The 20881-nt window shown below is 45.1% G+C and overlaps 1 protein-coding gene across 1 annotated transcript in view; it reads right to left on the bottom strand.

Moving 5' to 3' along the window:
• The window catches only part of LOC145342476 (uncharacterized), a 363690-nt gene that overhangs the window by 210305 nt on the left and 132504 nt on the right, over nt 1-20881 (bottom strand). Inside the window, exon 4 of the mRNA XM_080188038.1 lies at nt 19313-19396. Within this exon, the coding sequence (XP_080044164.1) occupies nt 19313-19396 (84 nt within the window). The remainder of the gene's footprint in view (nt 1-19312; nt 19397-20881) is intronic.

The following is a 20881-nucleotide window of genomic DNA, read 5'->3' on the forward strand; positions in this document are numbered from 1 at the left end:
ACCTGCTCATAACTGTTATGACTGAGTTTGTCCTGTATTGAGACAGGAAGGAAGAGTATAGGTGGGAATGTTGACATGTATGATGGTGATGAGGTGTAACACGCATGAGACTTGGGTGAGAGCAGGAGTGTAAAGAGCATAGCGGCTACTGGGGGAGATGGTGATTGCAGGAGGCAAAGGCCATGATGGCTGAATTAGAGAAAGGATTCAGGGGTCTGTGAGGGGGTCCATTGAGAGACTGGGGATGGTTCACTTAACCTGGCTGAGTGAAGAAGATCATTCATCTTCTCCTGACACTGCCTCCCCGTCCGCTTCTGGAGTGCACTCGCGCTGGCACTGCTGCCCAGTCGGAGGGTGGTGACCCTGCTGGGTTGCTGTCCCCTGGCGCAGGGGTAGAGGGTGTCCCGTCTCTGCTCCCCTCTCTCCAGCATTCTGGTGAGGGGCCCCCTCCGAAAAGCGTGGTGCTGCCTTCTTGCTTGTCACCCCCTGCAGTCGTTGTGGACCGAGTACTGGGAAGCTGTTATTATGGAGCAGCTAAGTCATTGCGGGGTGGGTGAATCAGGGGAAGCATGCCACAGGAGTGGTGTGATCCTCATGGGCCTAAAAATCATTACTAATGAGTATAAGATTCAACTCGAAAGCATCCTGGCACCATCAGCGGGAATCACTCTGTTTATTACGTTGCAACCAACTCTCTGCCATTTTCACCCATAGGATCCTTGTTTCACTAAAAAATAGAATTAGGTATGAAAGCAAAGATGCTAAACTAATTACTGGCTATTCTACAGTTAAAATATTGCCTCTAATTTTGACACCTGACTTTAGGAAGGAATACAGAATAGAAACAGTGCAAAAGAAATTCAGTTACACCATCCCAGGATTGGGAGGAAACAAGAAGAAACTCTCCTGATTAGAACAGAGAACTTATCTGATAGAACTATGCATAAAGTTCGGGAAGGCAAATGAGAGAAAAATAATTTCTTCTGGAGGGTGATTAGAATTTCAGGTTATTACCAAAAGGGTGGTGAATCTCTGGAATTCTCTGCCCGTTGAAGTGGTTGAGGCTTCCTCACTAAATATATTTAAGACACAGGTAGATAGGTTTTTGGTAGGCAAGGGGATTAAGGGTTATGGGGAGAAGGCGGGAAAATGGAACTGAGCCACTTCAGATCAGCCATGATCTTATTGAATGGCGGGGCAGGCTCGAAGGGCTAGATGGCCTACTCCTGCTCCTATTTCTTAAAAGAATTAAAGAAGTTTGGGGTTTTTTTTGTCAAGAGGGTTGATGGACATGGCTCTGTCAGAAAGTGGTTGGGGCAGAATCCATAGGCGCCTTTGAAGGAAAGCAGAAGAAGAAAACTTCGAAAGGACAAGGGGCAGACAGGGAAATGGAAACAGGATACAAAGGGTGGGATTTACAGGGGGTCACCTTCAGCTGGACCAGAAGATGCCCCCTGTTTGAAGGAAAGCAGAAGAAAACTTTGAAAGGACAAGGGGCAGACAGGGAAATGGAAACAAGATATAGAGGGTGGGATTTACAGGGGGTTACCTTCAGCTGGACCAGAAGATGCCCCCTGGCCATAAGGGCTGGAAAGTCTCACCTGAAATGTTTTCAGAAGGGCTACGGCAGTGGAAAGAGCAGAGGAGCAATTCTAGTGTCACAGCTCTTTCAAAGAACCACCGACACAGTGGGCTGTCAATTTTATCAGGTTAATTTTCACTGTGGGCACAGGTGGAAAGACAGTGGTTCCAGATCAATCGCAAGTCGTACACCCCACCCAGATTTCCTTCGGCTGACTTCAAATGGATTATGTTACACGGCCTCACTGTGATTTGATAGCCAACCTGATAGTGCTGGTAGTCTTTTGAAGGTTTGTAATCTGCTGTGTAATCTGGAACAAAATTACATTTCATTGACTTGCTATGTTGTCACTACTGCTCTGCAGCTCACCAATAAATAGGGGAGCTTCCTGTTGTTAAAAATAGATGGGATTGAGAAATTCCCCTCAGTCCTTCTGGATGTTTAAGGTGGAGGCAATGAAGATATTAACTAATCACCTAAAAATTGGCCTTTACAATTGCCAGCAAATGCTCACAGTGTTATTTGCTCGAATTTGCCACGGTCAGCTTTAAGCCAGCATTTTGTATTTGCATTCAACCAATGGAACTGCCTGCAATGGACTCAATGTAGCAGGCTTGTCCCGTCTCAGAGAAACGTTTCTGCTTTTCACGTCCTCGGCTCCCTACTCCCTGTCCCAGCAGGTTTTCATCAGCACACACCTACCCACTTCCAAATGCCTGTCCTAAAAGTCACTCACTTCTCACCAAGTCCAAATTACCATCATACTGAATACAATTCAGTCATTCAAATCACTACCTCCCCCCACACTGACCCTCACCCTCACCCCACTCCATGCACGCAGTAAAAAAGGTTCCCTCTAATAATGCAATATCACTGACGGTGCATCCTTGTCCAGCCCTGCCCTTGGTTTATGACATGAACTACTCCCTGACCATTCACCCCATCCAGCCCCTCCTTGGTGTACCATAACACAAGGTTCCATAACCCATTCTCAATATGCATATGATACACTGGGATCCATTATAATCAAAGTGTGCTGGTTGAATGCCCACTCGGACAGTGGAGAGGTAACCATTCTGAGGATCCAGGTGAATTGGGGTGTGCCGAGCAGGTGTGCCAGTGCAACTCTCCTGCTTTGCCAAGACCCACCACTAAAATAATCTGACGCTTCCTATTAGTTGGCCTCTCTAGTCACAAGGCCCTTACAGCTGCCAACTGGTAATGACTTAAAAATCAAGGTCTCATTATTACCATTTAACCCCAATTTCTATCTTAAGAGGAGGTCCATCACACAGAAAGGGTGGATGCTTTGGACACCCACAGATACCCGCACCCCACCCCCGTCAAAACTGAGACACTGCGTTACCAATGTTAACAGGATAGTGAGAACACTAAGCTTACATGAGCTTATCACTGCCTCTAACGTCAGTAAACAGTGGTTAAAATTAACTCCAGTATGTTCGGCCAAGCTGCCCCCTTCTTCATATGTGTTTCTACAGAACAGAGAACATTATAGCTCAGTACCGGCCCTTTGGCCCACGATGTTGCGCCGACCTGTGAAACCAATCTAAAGCCCATCTAACCTACACTATTCCAATATCATCCATATGTTTATCCAATGACCATTTAAATGCCCTTAATGTTGCCCTCAGTTATGGTTCTCCCCATAACAGCTCAATATATATGATGTACATAATCATTTGGCAACAGGCAATATAGGTTAAGATTCATATCCCCGTTCTTTTTTTCTCTCACCCAACCCATTAGGCAATGGATGGGTCCAGAGACCTAGGCGTTTAACTTAAGGCTTGCTGCATTAAGGTTAATACGATATTAATCTAAACGTTAACCATCAAATTGGTGCACAATGTGAGGGTGGCATTTTACCATAACTCTGGTGAACACATCTTTCATCTTTGACTCTGGGGTTTTTTTCTCAAGAGCTTGCTGAGTTAGTGCTACAGTCTGGCAATTGGATTTGGGTCTGGTCCAATTAAACAGATGTCACCAACCACTGAGACACTCCAGCAGCAAGTCCTACTTGGCACAAAACAAAAACAAATTCAACATTCAAGACACTTGTTTGGTATCGTTCACTTAATCATTTAAAGTAATGCACTGACCTATAATTAAGATGGTACTCCAAACATACCAATTTGAATACAAGCCTTTATGGTCTACTCCTTTTCTTTGTTCTATATCCTTTTTATCTCGTTTGATATACCTTTTCACTCTCTGAATGTTGAAGCCTCGAGATGTCTACAGGAACTAGCCACCCTCCATTAAACTATTCAAGTGACCTTGCTTTCTGTGTGAGTCAAGACAAGTGACATGAAACTAGTTTGTCATGGTAAAGAGTGTTGGTATTATTGTTAAGTATTTTCCCTCTCTGATTTATTAATTGCTTATCCATACATTGATTAGTGACAAAAAACAGGAAGAATCATAGAATCCCTACTGTGCGGATGAAAGCCATTCAGCCCATCAAGCCTACACCAACAACAACCCCATCCTAGCCCTATCCCCGAAACTCCACATATTTACCTTGCTAACCCCCCTGACACTAAGAGGCAATTGAGCATGGCCAATCAACCTAAGTCACACACCTTTGGACTGTGGGAGGAACCTGGAGCACTCGGAGGAAACATTCTCTGCGTGGGGAGAACGTGCAAACTTCATACAGATAGTTGGCCAAGTCTGGAATTGAACCTGTGTCCCTGGAGCTGTGAGGCAGCAATTGTGCCACAGGGCCACTACCAGGGAAGTTGTGAGTAACTTTGATGTCAATCCTTGGGAAACTCACAATTCTTCAACAAATCATTGTGGGTCTCCTCAGAGCCTATTAAAAAGCAGTGCATTGGGCTGTAAGTGAAGCCCATCTGCACAGAGGGCGTAAAAGCTTGCAGTGTCCTTCATACATGTAAATGAGAAATGGGGGGGTTGGGGAACAAGGATAGATCCTTGGAGAAGGGCAGGCAATGGCCTAGTGGTATTATCACTAGATAATTAATCCAGAAACTCAGCTAATGTTCTGGGGACCTGGGTTCAAATCCCGCTATGACAGATAATGGAATTTGAATTCAATAAAAAATATCTAGAATTAAGAATCTACCGATGACCATGAAACCATTGTCAGTTGTCTGGTTCACTAATGTCCTTAGGGAAGGAAATCTGCCATCCTTATCTGGTCTGGCCTCTCTGTGATTCCAGAGCTGCAGCAATGTGGTTGACTCAACTGCCCTCTGAAATGGCCTGGCAAGACACTCAGTTCAAGGGCAACTAGGGATGGGCAATAAATGCTGGCCTAGCCAGTGATGCCCATGTCCCACAAATGAACTTAAAAAAAAGCTAACCTTGTAAGGAGTGGGAAAAGAACCCAATGCAGGTATTCCCTGTCTAGATTCTGACTGGCTAGCTAAGAATGGAAACAGGCAAGCGCATAGTCCCATCGAGACGGATTAAACCATAGAATTCCTACAGTACAGGAGGCCATTTGGCCTATCAATTCTGTACCAACCGCAATCCCACCCAGGCCCTATTCCCATAACCCACACATTTACCCTGCTAATCTGCCTGACACCAGAATCAATTTAGCACGGCCAATTCGCCTAACCCGCACATTTTTGGACTGTAGGAAGGAACCAGAGCATCCAGAGGAAACCCACACAGACACGGGAAGAAAGTGAAAACTCCACACAGACAGTGAGCCGAAGCCGAGAATCGAACCCGGATCCCTGCTACTGTGAGGCAGCAGTGCCTCACCATGCCAGATTATGGTGAAGGGATGCTGAAGGAGGATGGTGTTGCCAACTGTATCAAAGGCTGCGGGCAGGTTGAGCAGGATGAGGAGGGGTAGTTTACCTTTGTCACAGTCACAGAGGGTGTCATTTTACTAAGAGGCATTTTGGTACAGTGACAGAGGCAGAAAGTGGGTGAACGAATTCAAGCACAAGAGATCAGAGAAAGACAGGACATGGTTATGTGAAACAATAGCACGGTTAGGGGCTTGGAGGGGAAACAGAGGTTGGGGATAGGAAAGTAAATTGCAACAACTGCAAATGTCAATCACCCCAAAATAATAGCAGAACCTTGTCTCTGCTGTCACCAAACTGCTCAATTTTTTGCTGCAACCTCGCTCTTTCTTTTCACTTCTGCCAGAGTTGTGTTTTTGTAAATGAACCCAATGACTTTCACATTCTGATCTGCTCACTGAGTCTCTGCGTGGCTTTCTTGTCCACACTTGCTTAATTAATCCACCATACAGATCGAACTGGGAGCTTTCTGAAATGAATGCGATTCCCTGTCCCCACGCACTCCACACCCACATCCCCTTCCCTTCCCCAGATTAAATCTCCAGTCATTTCTCAGAGCTCAAGTTCCACTTTGTCACATGCTGCTTTGTGGTGTATCAGCATCATTAATTCCCCAAAGGTACTTTAACCCATTTTTTTAAAAAAAGGTGAATCAATGGAAAGGTTGTGTTTTAAAGTGGTACGGTGGCAAGGGACGGTGGCAGGAGGACGTGGAGAGGTTGGTGGCGGGGAAGGGGGAGGTGGGGGGGAGCCAGGTACAACAGTCAGGTAAATTACAGGTAAGGCGAGTAATTTGTCACTGCAGTAAATCCCATGGCCGTCCTTCTAAAAACAATCCAGTGGATTTTCTTCTCTATCGCTTTGAGCAGGATATTGCCCTGTGAGATTTCAGCACAGAGATTTTGTGGTGTCCCAGTGCAAGCATGAGATAGACATCAACGAACCCCATATGGCAAGAGTCATGGGCACGTTGATTCTGTGTCAAAAGAGTGCTGTCCACCGTATTGGTAAGGGCTCTTGGATCAGTCCCAACTGGCGGCATGGTGGCACAGTGGTCAGCGCTGCTGCCTCACAGTGCCAGCGATCCAGGTTCGATTCCCGGCTTGGGTCTCTGTCTCTGTGGAGTTTGCACATTCTCCCCATGTCTGTGTGTGTTTACTCTGAGTGCTCCTCCCGTTTTCTCCTGCAGTCCAAAGGACATGCTGGATAAGTGCATTGGCCATGCTAAATTGCCCCTTAGTGTTGGGGGACTAGCTGGGTTAAGTGCATGGGTTTATGGGGATAGGGCCTGGATGGGATTGTGGTCAGTGCAGACTCAATGGGCCCAATGGTCACCTTCTGCACTGTAGGGTTCTGTGATTCCATAGCTGGACAAGACACTAAGCTCTTTGAATAAATGAGTCAATGCCTGTTTCAGTTCCCCTTACAAAACCTGTAAGAGATTTAGGGCAGCATGTGCTTATCAGCTTATCAGGCACTGGGTAACCCCGTTACCTCCAAAGCAGGGCTGCCAGCCTCCACAGAATCCCTACAATGCAGAAGGAGGCCATTCAGCACATCTAGTCTGCACCCACCTTTCAACGGAGCACCTTACCCAGGACCACCCTCTCCCTATCCCTGTAACCCCTCACATTTACCCCACAATTCCCTGAACCTAAACATCTTGGGACACCGAGGGGCTATGTCTCAATTGGTGGCACTTTACTTCAGAAATAGAAGGTTGTAGGTTCATGCACACAGACTATTTGGAATAGCGAATTCTTTTCCTTGCCATTGAACCCAGAAATAGTAACAAATGCACCATTCAGCTCCAGCTATGTCAGGAGGACAATATGCCAAAATCCCAATCTCAGTAGAATATCAGCCCTCCTTTAAATGATCTACTCAAACATCACAGAAGTACAATTGCCATATTTAGTACTAGTTCGTTATGAGTCAGATCACCCACGAACTCTTGTTATCTTAAACCTGAGAGCAATTTATATGCTTTGGACTAATGCCCACTGGTAACGGGACTGAGAATCTTACATCTTGCAGAAAATGACACAGTTGAGCTGAAAGCCAATGTGTGTGTGTGTGTGTCGGCACAGTGTTATTTTCAAAATAAAAAAGGCTGCTGAATGGTTCTGAAGGTACAAATATCTTCGAAGTTACCAAAATCATTAGCAAACTTACAACGCATTTTACACAAGGTTCAAGTGGATACCTGTTCCAGCTGGATTTGCCGAGGCAGGATAACCTCAAAGGCACAGCCAGACAGACTGAGGGCATTGAGTAGAGACATCCAGCCCATTTATCATTTCCATAGACTAGGCCACATCCTGGAACTAAATTAATTGAGACCGCAGTGGAGCATTCACTTGCCACCAACAGACTTTATTGCAAATGATATTTTTGATCATATTTTGTTCAGTCTAATTTACCTCCCTCCCTTCCTGCCAGGCTCTTTGGGTAAACTAAATTACATTGGCCCTTCGATGGTTCAGTGGTTACAGGCATTGTCTAATGTGGCTCTGAGATACAGAAAGGAGATGGGAGACGGGGGATGGGGGCGGACGAGGGCGGGGGGAGAAATGGGGAGTCTCCGGATTTGATCCTGCTGAATTGGCTCCAACCTTGGCAACAACGATGCAGAGGCAGGGTTAATGCCACAAATGGCCTCAGGTGGAAAAGGGAGCATTAGCCAAGCTCCTAGTTTCTGTTAAGTTGTCACACGCACACAGCCTCTCTCTGTGTCTGTGTGGGCTTCCTCCAGGTGCTCCAGTTTCCTCCCACAGACTGAAAGATGTGCTGGCTAGGTGCATTAGCTGTGCTAAATTCTCTGTCTGTGTACCCAAACAGGCACTGGAGAGTGGCAACTAGAGGATGTTCATTGCCATTTTAATGTAAACCTACTTGTGACACCAATAACAAATAAACTTTAACACACTCACCCACACATGCATGCACACACTCACAGAGCCAATTAACTTTTAATAATAAAAGAACAAAACATTTATCAATTTGGCCCTTCATTTCCATCACGCTAGCCTCCGATAGGATTCCCAATCTGCCATGTGGCGTGCCGCATTGGAAGATCCCACAGCAATTTCACACCGCTATGAAACTGATTTTGGGCCTCCCACCGAATTCTTTCCCCACCCACCATTTGTCTTGTCAGTGGGGCATGGGAGAATTCCACCTAAAGAGTGCATTTTAAAGGGGGGTGCAGGAACAGAGTGACCCTGAGGGGTATATGTGCACAGATTGTTACAGGTTGAAAAGTGGTTATCAGTGCAGATGACGTCTTGGGGTTTATAAACAGAGACAGAGTCCAAAAGGAAGGAAATTATGGGAAATCTTTGGAAAGCATTGCCTCACTTTTAACTGAAGAATGGGGCTGAAGTTTTACCATCCCACTGGAAGCAAGGAGGGAGGTGGGAGGTTAGTAGAATTGCAGGGAGCCGTGCTGGGTAAGTTCCCCAACTATGTCCTGCCGGCAGGAAATTTTAGACAGCGAAACTGGAACCAGACAAAGGAGGGAAGCAATCAATCCATCAGTGCAGGGGCCCTATTATGGAGCATTATACAGTGCCATTGGCACTTTACTGACAGCGAACTCTCTCCCATGCCATGTGAAGAGGTTGCCTGCTAAATGGAAGCAGTACCTCAACAGCGAAGGAAATGCTATGGGCAGGGAGGCAGCCCCCATTGCCCGAGCGATTCTCTCAGAGGTTTATCTTCCACCTCTTGGCCCTTCCATTCTCTGAAAGATGTCTTTTGACTGTACGGGCCCGACTTTCCTCAACAGTGCCCACCACTCCCATCACAGTCATGGGCAGAATTTTCCCCACCCCATCCTCCACGGGAATCACAGTGGGTGGGGACAGATCCTGCAAAGGTCTGTTGGCCTCAGGTGGGAATTTCCAGTCTTGGGAGCGAGCGCTGCTGGAAAATCCCACCCATGGGGTCAAACTGCATGGGAATAGGCCCTTCAGCCCAAGTCTATTGAACATCTGACTCACCCGAGGAAGGAGCAATGTCTTCCAAGCTCATGATTCCAAATAAACCTGTTGGACTTTAAGCTGGTGTTGCGAGACTCTTATTGTGCCCACCCTCGTCCAACGCCAGCATCTCCACATCATTCTGAACTGGGCAACTGTCCCAGAGCAGACACTTAATTGGCTGCTGCCAGTAAAATTCAGGGGGACATACATTCCCTCCCCATGTCGGTGGGCCTTAAACCAATCTGTAAAATTCTGCCAAGTGTGACCAGTTCAGACCACCGCACTTCAAGAAGGGCGTAAAGGCTTTAGAGAAGGTGCAGAGAAGAGTTAAATGAATGCTTCCAGGGACGAGTGATTTCAGTCATGTCGGTAAATAGGAAAAACTGGGGTTGCGTTTCTTAGAATAGAGAAGAGGTGCTCAAAATGATTAACAGTCTGTGCAGAATAGACAGGGAAAACCTGTTCCCGTAAAAAAAAATCGACAATCACAGGACAGCTAAATAAGGTAATTGGCAATAGAGCTAACAACGACATGGCAAAATCATGTTTACACAGCGAGAGGTTTGGATCTGGAATGCACCGTCTGACGGAGTGATCGAGATAGACCAAATCGGGAGTTTCAAAAGGGAATCGGATAAGCACTTGAAGAGAAAGATTTGTCGAACTTTGTGGGGAAATGCTGAGTTGCTCTTGTGAAGAGCCAGCTGGGACAAAAGGGACCAATCTTCTGTGCTGTAACTACTCAATGATCCTATAGAGACAGTCACACAATAAGTGTGGCCATTTGGGTAAGAGATTGGACAGCATCTGGTGCTTTTGATACCGCACCCATCTTGCCTTGGGAGAAGTGGGGAGAACTAAAGGACTAATAAGTATGAGACAAGCTGCATGTGGGTTGTATCGACGATGGATGCCGTCTTAGCATCACTCAGTCAAATGGAGATGTCAGGGGTAAGTTTTTCACTCAGAGGGGGGTGAGTGAGTGGAATCGGCTGCCGTCGGTGGTGGTGGAGGCAAACTCGCTGGGGTCTTTTAAGAGACTTCTGGATGAGTACATGGGATTTAATGGGATTGAGGGTTATAGATAGGCCTGGTAGGTGTGGATATGATCGGCGCAACTTGTGGGCCAAAGGGCCTGTTTGTGCTGTAGTGTTCTATGCTCTAAATGCATAGCTTTCTTGATAATCAGAGCAAGGGCCGAGTGCACCGTGTGAGCAGTCTGACAGCAATAATTCAGGCAAAGCTATTTTTAAGCCCATAAAGAAAACAAAATTGCACTGATATAGAGATCCATCATGTTTCTTAGAAACATTTCAAAGCATTTCATATACAATGAATTAATTTCAAATTGAGCAAGTGCTGTGCTCTGCTGTGGTTCAAGAAGGTGGCTCACCACCAGCTCCACAAGGGCAAACAGGGATGGGCAACAAATGTTGCCCGAGCCACTGACACCCACAGCCCATGAATGAATACAAGAAAATAATGTGGATTAAGTGGCAGCTGATTTGAACACAGTGAGATCCCAGAAGTGGTATTTATATGACTGCGAAGGAGAGTTATATGGGTTAGGGATATTATCTCTTTTCTCTGTGGCTCGGGGACACAATGGTTAGCACTGCTGCCTCACAGCGCCAGCAACCCGGGTTCAATTCCAGCCAGGGGTGACTGTCCGGCTGAAGTTTGCACATTCTCCCCGTGTCTGCGTGAGTTTCCTGCGGGTGCTCCGGTTCCCTCCTCCAGTCCAAACATAGAACATAGAACATTACAGCGCAGAACAGGCCCTTCGGCCCACGATGTTGCGCCGACCAGCTTTTTAAAAAAAAACACTAACCCACTAATCTAAACCAATCCCATTTCGTCCATTCGGCCCTCGATGTTGCGTCGACCAGTGGAACCAATCTAATGAACCTCTAACCTAAACTATTCCAATATTATCCATATGCCTATCCACTGACCATTTGAACGCCCTTAAAGTTGGCGAGTCCACAACTGCTGCAGGCAGGGCATTCCACGCCCTTACTACCCTCTGAGTAAAGAAGCTACCTCTGACATCCATCCTATAATTATCACCCCTCAATTTAAAGCTATGTCCCCTTGTGTTAGCCATCACCATCTGAGGAAAAAGGCTCTCACTGTCCACCCTATCTAACCCTCTGATCATCCTCTAAGTCTGAAGGTCTGTAACTTTCTCCAGAACAACATCCGATTCATTCTGTGCTCCTACAATCACGGCCCGCGTATCCCAAAGTTTCTTCACACCACCATTAAGGCAGTGCCTTCAGCAATCTAGGCCATTAACTCAGGAATTCTGTCTAAAATACTCTGAAAATGCAGCTCCCTCATCTCCTTAAAGACCCTCCTTAAAATCTGTTACATGAACTAAAGTCTTACTTGACTGCCTTAATCCTTCTTAGAATCATAGAATCCCTAATAGCGCAGAAAAAGGCCATTTGGCCCATTGAGCCTGCAACGACAATCCCAACCAGGACCTATCCCTGTAACCCCATGTATTTACCCTGCTAATTTCTCTGACACTAAGAGGCAATGAGTATGTCAATCAACCTAACTCATACATCTTTGTGACAGTGGGAGGAAACCAGAGCACCCGAGGAAACCCACATGGACACAGGGGGAGTGTGCAGACTCTGCACAGATAGTGACCTGAGGTTCTTCTTTTGGTTGGTGTCAATAGTGGTCTAACATTGGGCGTAATTCTCCCATGCCCTCGCTAGGCGGGTTCAATGGTGGCAAGGAGAGAATTTATCACAAGTCTAAAAAATCGGTTTTATGATGATGTAAAATTTGTGTGGGATCATTCACTGGTTCCCGTTATAGCAGATTGGGAAATCCCTGATTTCCACTAATGGGTTGCAGACGAAGGTCCGATCGGAGTCTTTCCCAGCCAAGCCCAATTCTCTGTAAGACCAGCGGGAAAACGCTGCTGTATGTGTAGATAGCACATCTCATATTATGAGCAATATCAGCATCATAGAAACGAATAGCAGGAATAGGCCACCTGATCCTTGTGGACCTGCTCCACCATTCATTTTGACCATGGCTGATCATCAAATTCAATATCTTGAACCTCCCCCTTTCCTCCTATGTCCCTTGATCCCTTTAGCCCCAAGAGTTATATCTAATACCTTCTTGAAATCAGACAATGTTTTGGCCTCAAAGCGTTCCACCATCTTGATGTTAATGAAGATGGTTTATGACCTGGAGGTGTCATATTAAAATTACTTCCAATGACTCAGGTTGGACACCCTGGGTCAACAGAAAGCTAACCATTTGTATTTTCAATGGGGTGGCACAATGGTTAGCACTACTGCCTCACAGTGCCAGGGTTGCAGGTTTGATTCCTGGCTTGGGTCACTATCTATGTGGAATTTGCACGTTCTCCCCGTGTCTGCGTGGGTTTCCTCCGAGTGCCTCCCACAGTCTGAAAGACATGCTGATTAGCTGCATTGACCCAAACAAGCGCCGGAATGTGGTGACCAGGGGAATTTCGCAGAAACTTCATTACAGTGTTAATGTAAGCCTTACTTGTGACACTACTTTTCTCAATCTGTCTCCATTCCCAATTGGCTGTAATTCTACCGGGGTCCGCTGTCATTTCACTTCCAAATGGCCATTGTTTATTTGTGAGCTGAGTCAGGAACGCTATCTGACCAGGAGCATGTAACAGTTATGTCTGACATTGTCCTCAGCTGTCCGCACACTCTCACCTTTCAGTAACAATCACCAGAGATGAACTAGAAGCCTCAGGCATGGAGGTGCTGTGCCTAGTATCAGCCTGGCTGAAATCTGGTCACTTTTATACAGTGGTTTTGACAAAGTAGATAAGGGAGAAACCGTTTGAACTGGCAGTGGGAGTCAATAGCCAGAGGTCGCAAATTCAAAATAATTGGCAAACGAACCAAGTAGGGCGTGGTGGGGAAAAATGTGTACAGCAATTGTTCTGGTCCAGAAAGCACCACGTGGAGTTGAAAACAGATTCAATCGTAACTTTGAAAAGGAAATTAGATATGCCCAGTACTTAAAAGGGGGATTTCAGGGCTCTGGGGAAAAGATGTGGGAGTGTGATCAATTGGAAAGCTCTTTCAAAGAACACAATGGATCAAATGGTCTTCCTCAATGCTGTAAGATTCTCTGCACTCAGACCAGGAATTCAACGTTATTGGGTGGTGGTTAACAGTGAGGCGGAGTGTCTTGGGCACCAAGAAGATATAGACAGAATGGTCAAATGGGCAGATAAGTGGCAGATGGAATTTAACTCTGAAAAGTGTGAGGTGATACACTTTGAAAGGAGTAATTTGGCAAGACAGTACTCAATGAATGGTAGGACACTAGCAAGTTCTGTGGAACAAAGGGACCTTGGCGTGTTTGTCTACAAATCTCTGCAAACGGAAGGGCATGTTAGTAACGTGGTGGAAAAGGGATATGAGACACTTGCCTTTATCAACCAAGGCATAGATCATAAAAGCAGGGAAGACATGTTGGAATTGTATAGAACTTTGGTGAGGCCACAGCTGGAGTACTGTGTATAATTCTGGTCGCCACATTATAGGAAGGATAAGATTGTGCTAGAGGGGGCTTGCCTCACATCCTTTAAAAAGTACCTGGATGAGCACTTGACATGTCATAACATTCATGGCTATGGGCCAAGTGCTGTCAGATAGGATTAGATGGGAGTTCAGATGCTTCTAAGTGTGGACTCAATGGGCTGAAGGGCCTCTTCTGCACTGTATGATCCCATGATCTAGATGGTTCGGTTTCACCACTGCAATTTCTTATTGATTTTCTGTTGTCTGTCAGTAAGCCTTTGTATGTTCCTCTACAATGGAGGCCACCCCCTGGCTTTAGGTGAGAAGGTTACCTGTCCTTTTGTGTTAACTCATCAGAAGGAATCCTACTGTCGTTCATGCCCCACTGCTGCTGTCAGCAAAAACTGACAACTTAGTGCTCAGCCAAATTTCCATTCATTGCACCGGGACTGGAGAATCCCAGCTGTGGGCAAGGTCAGAGAATCTATCCATCATTAATCAATAATTGGGATTCTCTTTAGGAAACAAAGCAAATGGTGTTCCTCATTAAGATGCATTTGACCTTAGCTTAGCATTCCCTCTGTGAATTATATTTAAGATCAGAATATATGCATGAAGAGTAGGTCGCTATATCACTAAATCAGGTACGTTTTAATATTAATTCTCCTCAGCATTTGTAGAGGAAATTCTCTTAAATTTGATTAATCCAATTTAACAAAGACTCTCCCTGACAGGTTCATTAAAACATAGCTGGTATTCTAGCACCAATGCTGAACATTGCTGAAATCCCAACAACATAAAGTTAGCACTGGAGCTAAAAGTTTAAAGGGCAATAATCCCTAAACTAATATATTCGCAAATGGTAAATATGATAGCACGCTGGCCAAAACTCAATGTGTAACTTCAAGTCACGTATTAGCAGGATTCCTCCTGTTTTAAACATCAGTGGTAAATTCTGACAACACCCTTTCAAGAAAGGTTTCTGCTTATCTGTTTTCACTCAGGAAGTCTGTCACTCCCACTTCCTCTTGTTGAGGCTACTGCTCCCAACTGTTTTATCTATCAGTGCCTGAAGTGAACAATTGTTAAGCTATAGGAAGCACACTGTTTGCCAAAGGCATCAGCTTTCAACGTGGACTGCTCTGACTGTTTGACCGGCACCTTTCATTTGTAAAGGATTGTTTACAGGGGCACCCGGATAGTTCAGGGAGGAAAGTAAGACAACCAGTACATTGCTTGGCAGTACAAAAAGCTCACAGATTCAATCCTTAATTTGCACTGAAATTAAGAGACCTCAGTCAGGACAGATCTCAATATCACTTTCGCAAAAAATCTGTCAAGACCCATACTCATACATCAGCACCTTGGAGATCTCTAATATAAAGTGAGGTTCATGTTTGAGGAATCCACATGTTCAGAAGCACCCTAATGATAGGAGTAAAATAGCTTATTTTTTCATTCATTCATGGGGCATGGGCAGCACTGGCTGGCCAGCATACATTGCCCAATCCTAGTTACCCGAGGGCAGTTGAGAGTCTAGCATCAAGTCAAGCACTGTGGCTCTGAAGACATTAGCTCGGACCAGGTAAGGACAGCGGATTTCCTTCTCTAAAGGACATTAGTGAACCAGATGGGTTTCATGGTCATCTTTAGATTCTTAATTCCAGATATTAAATTCAGATTCCACCATTTTCCGTGGCGGGATTTGAACCCGGGTCCCCAGATTATTTGCTGAGTTTCTGGAATAATAGTCCAGTAATAATACCACAATGCTATCGCCTTCCAGCTTATCAGGCAGGCTCCTATCTCTTGCAGACGGATATGTTGGCTTCTACTCATTCCCTTCCCATTCACAGCACAAATGCTTTAAAAAATCATTTCTGTCCATCGCATTTCCTCCACCAAGTATTAACCTTTTCATTTGTCCATCAAGGCATCAGCTAACGAATATAGAAAATGCTGGAAAATCTCAACATCTGTCAAGAGAGAATAGAGCCAATGTCTCAAGTCAGGATGACATTTCATCACAAAATCCTTTATTCTCTTTCCATAGATGCTTTCCAGCCCGCTGATATTTTTATTATTCATTCGTTGTACATAGGCGTCACTTGCTGGCTGGTATTTATTGCCCATCCCCAATTGCCCTTGGAGGGCAGTTGAGAATCAACCACATTGCTGTGGCTCTGGAGTCACATGTAGGCCAGATCAGGTAAGGCCAGCAGATTTCCTTCCCTAAAGGACATTAGTGAACCAGATGGGTTTTTCCAAGAAGGTTTTATGGTAATCAGTAGATTCCCAATTCCAAATATTTTTTATTGAATTCAAATTCCACCATCTGCCATGGCAGGATTCGAACCCGGGTCCCCAGAACATTAGTGGAGATTAGCCACTAGGCCATTGCTTCTCTCTATTTTCCAGCATTTTCTATTTTTGTTTCAGCATTCTCAGTATTTTGCTTAAGGTATCAGTGAAGCTATCTTTTCATTGGCATCTGCCAACAGCCAAAAGGAAGCATGCAACAACTAACTGGCTAATTCTCCTCTGCTTTGCACTTCCTGTGGTGACTTGTTTTCCATGATTCAGTCAACATCTGAACCACAGTGGTCTGGAACACTGAAGGGAGCCACAGCCAATATTGTTATGGAAAGAGCAACTTAAAATGAATATCACTGTCGCACTCCCTCCCCAGAGTATTGTATTTTCCTTAACTTCAAACTTGAATCCGCTTTTCTCTTGTCTTTGCCTCAGATACACAGTATGCTAAAATATCCCATGCTCAGTGTAGAGAAGTTCTTCCCAAACACTCTCCTCAAATTATTTTGTGACAATTCTAAATTGATTATCCCTTACAACTGACTCCCTATAATGACTTCAATCAAGCCATTGAGGTTGGCCTATTGGAGTATGAACTCCTTGATTAAGGGTCAATTGTGGGGTCAATCAGAGAGTCTTTGCCTTGTATTTAGCTGGGAGTGTCAGTTCCTCTGACATCCCCAGAGGTCAATTGCTAGCATGCTATGTACTCCTTTTAGAGTTGTAAATAAGGGGATTTTGGTGGAGGGACTTTTACCTCCACAGACTTATTACACTCCCCAAAGTAAAGCAAGTTGTCTTTCCTGTTCAACCCATCAGAACCTTTGATAATTTCAAAAACCTCTCCTAAATTTTTCTTTTGGCTTTCTCTGTCCCAGTAAAAATACAGCCTGTATCTCAAGTAGTTCCATATAACTACGGTTTCTATTATCCAGGAATGTATTCTGATGTTTTTAATGTTCTATAGGGCAACCACAACATTTAAAAACTATAGAGCCTGGTACTAATTTGTAATGCTTTGGTTATTCCTGTATTCCATGCCCCCTTTTTAAAATAATTATCCTTAACATCCATGCCTAACAAAAATCTATTAATTTCAGTTTAGACATTTTCAATTGCTTTATGGGGAGAAAAGATACCAGATTTCCACTGCTCTCTTTCTGAGGTTGCCTTTTCTGACATTGTCTTTGAACGGCCTGCTTTTGATTTTAAGCGTATGGACTAGTAGGACTAGGGGGCACAGCCTCAAGATAAAGGGGGAAGCGGTTTAGAACGGAGTTGAGGAGGAACTTCTTCACTCAAAGGGTGGTGAATCTCTGGAATTCTCTGCCCGTTGAAGTGGTGGAGGCTGCCTCGCTAAATATTTTTAAGACGCGGGTTGATGGGTTTTTGATAAGAGAGGGGATTAAGGGTTATGGGGAGAGGGCGGGAATGTGGAACTGAGCCACGACAGATCAGCCATGATCTTATTGAATGGCAGGGCAGGCTCGAAGGGCTAGATGGCCTACTCCTGCTCCTATTTCTTATGTTCTTATGTTCTTATGCCTGCTTCTTGCAATCGACTATCTCACTCTTATCCACATTAGATTGCATCTTACACCTATCTACCTATTTGATTAGCCTTCTGAAATCTGTAGCAATCTCCTTGTTCCTCCTTCTTTGCCAAAATCCTTACTTGTGATGACAGCACATTCAATATTATGCCCCTCCTGAGATGTGTCCAAGGCTAAATGAGAATTTTGACACCATGGTGACATTTCTCAAAGGAATGGTATACTCTTAACCAAGGCTTGTGTTTATAATGAGCGTCTTAAAGTTTTAACCAGGTGCCAGAACCAAAACAGGGGACTTTGTTCCAAGCCCCAACCCTGTATGATATGGGATTTTGGAAGTTTCAGCCAAATAAGCTTCAGGGAGCAGACTCAATGTCATTAAGGGACAGTGGGTGGGTTCCTGTAACTAGACAGCCAAGACTCTGAGCCCTCCAGGGCTCAGAGATCAATAGCTCCACTGGTTGAGGCGGAAGTTGTCTTTGGAAGGACGCAGATGGTGATGGACAAGGGAAAGTAAATTTATTTATTTTTTAGAATGCCCCAGCTGTATGGCCATGATTGTGGGGGGAAGCCGCTCCAGAGGGAGGCCAGTAGCCACAATATTCCCTCATTTGTTCCATTGGGTTCAGTCATATGCCCTCTGCCCATTGGCATGGTCCACACCAAAGTGGGCTGTTCACAATATTGATTGGGAACCCTGAGTCGACATGGGAATGGGGTGTGACCCGACTCTGAACCAAATTCTCCCAAAATGGCTTGTGGGTAGAAGCATGGCTGTGGACCAGCACGGAAACAGCCAACGCCAAACTCCAAACCCGCCTGCCTCTGATATACACTCTGATCTCTTTTAAAAACTCAGTCCAGTGAGGTACTGAGCCACAATGTACTATTATCGACTCTAAGAATCTCAATAAAAATGACACAATTCAGAGATGCAAATTAGACTGTCGCACAGCCCAGTGACGTAGCAAAGATTCACCACCAGGCTTTGTGTCGTTGTGGTTATACCACTTGTGAGGCCAATGTACTCCAATATCCACAGAGAAGCAAACATTAATACAATTCTCTTCAATCGATAAAGAAGAATATGACTTTCTCAGTCACTCTGAAGGTTTTGTTCAGGCTGGTTTCTCGTTGCTGCTTTTGGAGGTGTAAGTTTTTGCCGGGGCAGCACCTTCTGTCCATCAACTTTTCAGAGTTTTCCATGTTTACGTGCACGCTTAGTGGGGAACGCAGAAACAAAGATCCTTCACCGCAGCAGAAAAGCAACAATTTACCCTGTGACACTGAGGCCCCGTCGAACTGCAGTCAGGGCCCTTACCTGGCTGGCTGTGCTGGCTTAAATCTCATTCCTAAACAGCTCTTATTCTGATCTGCCTGAAGTCTGACTTTGCCGCGGTAAGACCGAAAACGGCAGTGACCTCTTGATCAAACGGACATTGTGGAGAACTCAACCCAATCTGGACATTCCTTAGGACAGAAACCGACCTTTCTAAAATAAAACTGACTGTTTCACACTCACCCTCGCCCCTTTCTCCGGCAAACATTTGCAACCCGCGCTGCAGTCTCGTCCATCACACGGCCCGTTATAGGCATTCTTTGCTCCCTGTAAAAACAAACCGAGATATCTATCAACATTTAGAGTTGTGAAATAAACCTTTTTCAATTCATGTTGCCATTTCAAAGATGGGTCCTGAGGGTTCAGTTGGCAAACGCACTGCATGTGATGGCAATGAACTATATATATATATACATATACTATATATATAATATATACCTCAAGGTTGACATGGGTTTGTGCTGAGTTAGCTAGTAGAGCGGCATTGCCAATTACAACTGGCACAGACACAGACGGGGATCCAAGCCAGGAATAGAATCTGGGTCCCTGGCACTGTGAGGCCACAGTGCTAACCACTGTGCTGCCCTTAACCAGCTGGTTATCCAGTAACCCTTGATAGAAAGATCTACAGTGTCTTCAATTTATATTTGTAGTTATATCTGGGTGGCACGGTGGCACAATGGTTAGCACTGCTGCCTCACAGCATCAGGCTCCCTGGTTTGATTCCCAGTTTAAGTCACTGTCAGGGCAGTGTCTGCAGGTTCTCCCAGTGTCTGTGTGGGTTTCCCCCGGGTGCTCCCACAGTCTGAACGATGTGTTGGTTAGATGCATTGGCTATGTTAAGTTCTCCCTCAGTGTACCTGAGCAGACATTGGAGTGTGGTGACGAGGGGATTTTCACAGTAACTTCATTGCAGTGTTAATGTAAGTCTACTTATGACACTAATAAATAAGCTTTAACTTTAAACACGGAGATATGGATGGAGATCGGGACTGAAAACAATAGTTGAATTCCTCACATGCCCCAACCCTCATCTTTGCCAAGTTTCACTGCAGCACTCATCTTCTAACACACCAAGCGAAACCAGTCACCTCACTGCACATAAAGGACTGACCCGAGGTGGGGAAAATAACAGGAATCGGTCAAGTTTACACCACTATTTCATTCATTGCAACTGTTCTTTTTAACCCTTGTTCCTTATTCTCCCACTCTTTCGCAATAAACCAAGGTTCTCTCTGTGCCTTTGGATGGACATAAAAGATCCCACGGTACCATTTCAAAGAGGAACTAGAGAGATCACAGTCATGTCAACAATGAACCGTCAGCCTCCGGCACTGAAAGGTATTACCATTGTTTATAACCATTTGGTGTTCCCAGGGAGCTTGCTGTGCAGAAGTTAGTTGCCAAGTGTCCTACATTTCAACATTGACAAATTCAGCAAGACAGAGATGAGGAGGAATTTCTTCACTCAGAGGGTTGTGGGCTTTTGGAATTCTCAAACCCAGAGGGCAAAGGAAGCTCAATGATTGAGCTTGTTCAAGACAGAAATCAAAATTTATGGTTACTAACTACATTCAGGGAAATGAATATAGTGCCGCAAAACAGCACTGAGATAGATGATTAACCATGATTGAACTGAATGGTGGAGCAGACTCAATGGGCCAAATGGCCCACTCCTGCTCCTTTCTTCCTATCAGAAGAACTTCATTGGCTAGAAAGTATTTTGGAGTGTCCTGGGATCAAGGTTCTGTA

The sequence above is a fragment of the Carcharhinus amblyrhynchos genome, chromosome 4 (genome assembly GCF_965287045.1).
Source record: "Carcharhinus amblyrhynchos chromosome 4, sCarAmb.v2.hapA, whole genome shotgun sequence".
Taxonomy (NCBI): Eukaryota; Metazoa; Chordata; class Chondrichthyes; order Carcharhiniformes; family Carcharhinidae; genus Carcharhinus; species Carcharhinus amblyrhynchos.